Source organism: Octopus bimaculoides, chromosome 12 (genome assembly GCF_001194135.2).
Source record: "Octopus bimaculoides isolate UCB-OBI-ISO-001 chromosome 12, ASM119413v2, whole genome shotgun sequence".
Taxonomy (NCBI): Eukaryota; Metazoa; Mollusca; class Cephalopoda; order Octopoda; family Octopodidae; genus Octopus; species Octopus bimaculoides.
The window spans coordinates 8,468,206-8,469,092 of NC_068992.1; the positions used below are offsets into that span (position 1 = coordinate 8,468,206).

The window sequence follows — 887 nt, forward strand, 5'->3', positions numbered from 1 at the left end:
TATATATATATATATATATATATATATATATAAAACACATACGCACTAAACCAATGTTCTTGGAGTATATTTGATATGAAGTACCATTTACCTTTACAATCAATGTTCTTTTTCACCAAAACCATCCACCATTCTTTCTTGACGACAGGGCTGGAGCAGAGGGATCTGAGGAATTGCTCCAAGCAGGAAGAATCATTATCGGATTGAAACAGCATCTGGTTTTCAATGTAATTCTATAAAAGAATTAAAAAGCGGCAAAAATGTAGTTAAACAAACCAATCCTAGTAAAACCACCACCACCACCATCAACACTACTAGCAATACCAGCAGCAGCAGCAACAACAACACTAGGAAAGTGAGTTTGCGACTCTATTTTGATTTGGTTTCTACAGCTGGATGCCCTTCCTAACACCAACCACTCTTCAGAGTGTACCAGATATCTTTTATGTGTCACTGGTGTAGGTGCCTTTTACAGATCAGGTGCCTCTCACACACACACGCACACATACATATGATGGACTTATTTCAGTTTCCATCACAGATTTCATTACACAGCCAGAGAGAGAGAGAGAGAGAGAGTGAGATCAGGAATGAAGACAGAAACAGGTGCACTGCCCTGCAAAGGAAATACATGGTTACCCAACCTGAGGAAAGTGCAGAAGGGGAGAGAGAGAGAGAGAGAGAGAGAGAGAGAGAGAGGGGGAGACAGAGATGGTGGTAAAGTACCAGGCATATGCAATGATGCAGTGAGACAGGACATGGATAGAATACACAGGTCAGAAGCTAGCGGAGAGCAATGATACGATGGGTTACTTTCAGTTTCTGTCTACCAAATCCACTCACAAGACTTTGGTTGGCCCAAGGCTGTAGTAGAAGACACTTGACCA

At 41.6% G+C, this 887-nt stretch overlaps 1 protein-coding gene across 1 annotated transcript in view; it reads right to left on the bottom strand.

The window, feature by feature from the left end:
• LOC106880176 (uncharacterized) overlaps positions 1 to 887 on the bottom strand; it is a 9,788-nt gene that overhangs the window by 7,515 nt on the left and 1,386 nt on the right. Inside the window, exon 2 of the mRNA XM_014930022.2 lies at positions 92 to 233. Within this exon, the coding sequence (XP_014785508.1) occupies positions 92 to 233 (142 nt within the window). The remainder of the gene's footprint in view (positions 1 to 91; positions 234 to 887) is intronic.